At 43.9% G+C, this 3,106-nt stretch overlaps 1 protein-coding gene across 1 annotated transcript; it reads left to right on the forward strand.

The window, feature by feature from the left end:
* The first annotated feature begins 758 nt into the window (after window positions 1–758).
* LOC108075772 (uncharacterized) lies at window positions 759–2,512 on the forward strand. The gene is made up of 5 exons (XM_041775785.1): window positions 759–971; window positions 1,035–1,343; window positions 1,496–1,746; window positions 1,795–2,157; window positions 2,221–2,512. The coding sequence occupies exons 1-5, from the start codon at window positions 759–761 to the stop codon at window positions 2,510–2,512; spliced, it is 1,428 nt and encodes a 475-aa protein (XP_041631719.1).
* Window positions 2,513–3,106: the final 594 nt, after the last annotated feature.

Below are 3,106 nucleotides of genomic sequence, written 5' to 3' on the forward strand. Positions count from 1 at the left end.
AAGTTGCTTAAAGTTTTCAGCTTATAATCGAGTTGGTGTACTACTTTATAGTTGGGCATCATATAGATACTTGGATTTCCTTATTATTAAAGATATAAAAGTAAAGTTAAGTCGTTTGTTTAATCACCTTTCAAACTATAGTGATCGAATTAAGAAAAGTATTAGAAATACACAGCTTAAGCAAGTGTTCACTTCACCCATTCGAAGTGATTTTCTTATCGCTACATTGAAGATAAAGATATCATGACGGCTTGATTTTGGCACTCAGTATTGTTGAATAAACAAATCACTGTGGCTTTAAACCGAAAACACTGATAAGGTCGCAGCTTTATTAAAAAGTCAGCTCATAAAAAAGAAATTATGTTCACTTAGTTTTTAGCATTGGAACAGAGAACAAGCTTTGGTTTCGTTGCTCGCTGGAATACATTTAAAAAAAAATCGCGTGATGGGAGAACTTCTAATTTTTCTGTTCGCTGTCTTAACCTGTCAGTGTCTATTCTTTACCACAGTCTCGTCGGAAAGGTTAGAAGAACCAAACTTTAAACTGACGCAAACGGATAGTCGTTTGGCAGCCATCGTCAGGCAGATCGATGAGTTAAATATACTGAAGGTGAGTGAGTCCTACTTTTATTAGTAACAATAAAATTATATAAACCCTCCGATAGAATCGTCATATTGCGGCAATCGCCGTTGAATCTGACGGCTACATAGATAAAAGTTTAGACTTTAGCTCGGAGTTTTATGATATTTAAGGAACCATGGAATGGATTTACTACCGGTATAAGTATATTGGACAGTATGAGAAGGGCAAGTTTGAAAATCAAACCCTAATTGCTTTTGCTGAAGGCACTATTTCCTTTGAACGCGATGATAATAAAATGGAAGAGTTGCACGCTTTGTTCTTTGGACGAAGCGACGACTTATCCTTGGGTAAAAGGAATCTACTCAAATCCGTGGCAGAAGGCTATCAGGTAATATTAAATTGAAAATTAGTTAGAACCAACTTCAATTAATTAATTTGGTTATGGTTGTAGAAATATCCGAATAGGACTTGCAGGACTCCCCAATCCCCCCAACAACATCTGTATTTGGTATATGTGGACATCGCCTTCACCGAACTAAAGTCCCTTGCCATGCTGGAGTTGTCCTGGCTACTCCTCAGACAATTCGGCAGAACCGGGTTCACCGTGGGGCAGAAAATAGTGCGTGAGGGCTTCGAGCGCAGGATGAATCGCACTCGGAAGCTGATCAAGGACCAAATGAGCGGCGCTGATCAAACCGTTTGGCGTTGCGATCCCCAAAGGCCCAAAGCCGGAGTCACCTACGACGAGGTCACCCGCAGGGTTACATAGAGAATGAGGTGGATCTCAGTGCGGAGGAGACATGTCGACATGACTGCGCCTACTACCAATCCACGAGAAGCGAGAAGGAATGCCATGGGGACGAGTTCTGCTCCAAGCAGCCGAGGTGCTGAGGTCGCCTGCACAACTGCCAGTTTGTGGAGTCTGACCTGAAGGTGTGCCTGTCGGCAGAGAACTCTCACAGGCGGTACGAATTCATTCAGGGCGAAGGCGGACGCCACCTGGGAAGAGCTAAAGGGTGCAGCAGGGGAATGGACACAGCTAAAAGCTGGGTTAGCTGGTTCGTCAAGTGCGACTACTGTTTCTGCCTGTGCGATGAGGAGGGGCTCCAGTCGGATCGCTACTTCAACCTGCGACCAGTGACCGCTGATATGGGGCGAAACAGGTGAGTTGGCTACTCACTGTTTTGCATTAATCAGGAACATCCTTTCAGAGTCGTCACTGGACTGCGATTCATAAAGCACAATCGCATCTTCCACCTTCAAATCCAGGAGGGCGAGCTCCTGACACATGGAGTCATCAACGGGACCACTCTCCAATGGAAGCCCCTGGACTCTTACAGCATCTCAGATGAGGACGTTAGGCAGGACGTGGACTACCACGCGCTGAGCTACCAGAATCGATCCATCAATCTAGTTGAGGTCAGGGATCACAGCGACTTCCTGGTGACTGGCTTACGATTCCAAGTGGTTGGAGGCCATCTTAATCTGGAGGCACAGTTCAGAGGGTTCGACTTCAAGAGCGGGCAGCTCACTGAGCAGAGTTACTGGTCGTCAGCGGGCACCAACAAGGCTAGGTACTAATATATAAAAAGTCAGAACAATATTAATATTGTGTGTTGAATCATAATTTCTTTCAGGAGGAAACTGGCCCTAGAAAACTCCAAGGTATTCTCTGAAACCTCCACATCCTCGGAGCCTTATCCCAGCGACAACGACCAGTATGTGGAGTTTACAAACTCGGGTCTTGAAGAGGATGCCGCGCAGACTACTGTGCCTCTAATTGACATCCAAGAAGTTGTCTCGGACCCTCCGGTCCCTCTTTCCGGAGTTGGAGTCTACTATAAGGGCAGCAAGGGACACGGTGGCTACGTGGCTCCCAAGCTCATTACCTACGACTTCAGTCAAAAGATCGAGTTGCCCATAATTTAGTGTCGATGGTGAAGAGAAAATTAACTTAAAATAATAACAAATTAAAGGACCTCATAGATGTTTTACCCTAAATATTGTTAAGCCTCTTTAAAGTTACTTTTATATTCTTGCATTACATAGACTAACATATTTGGTATCCTTTTCGGTATAAATCAGCGATGTCCTGCCATGACGTTAGCCATTTTCTATTTTAGTTTTCAGGATTTTAACTTTTTTTTGGGGACTTTGTTTATTTTTGTTGTTTCTGTTCAGCCACATGCTATTTTGGAGAGCCTGTCCCTTGCCCTGTCCCCTGTCCCCTGTCCCCAGTCCTTTTAGCTACTATTTTTGGCAAGGGGCCAAGGATCTGGCTGCCATATAGAGCCATATACATTTGTACACCCAGCTAGTGGAGTCGAGTTGAGTCGCAACCTTTTTGATTAGATTACGCAACGTAAAACTGGTTTGCAAATTGAATAAATGACTTTTGCGTTGCCAATATAAAACGTGTTTGAAATTTTTGATTAGGCGGGCACACAAACACACACAGAGAGCGCGATTTTAGACCTTTCAAGGCACCAACAGCAACAACTACAACAACAAAAAAAAAGTAAA

The sequence above is a fragment of the Drosophila kikkawai genome, chromosome 2L, assembly GCF_030179895.1.
Source record: "Drosophila kikkawai strain 14028-0561.14 chromosome 2L, DkikHiC1v2, whole genome shotgun sequence".
In the NCBI taxonomy this organism is placed as follows: Eukaryota; Metazoa; Arthropoda; class Insecta; order Diptera; family Drosophilidae; genus Drosophila; species Drosophila kikkawai.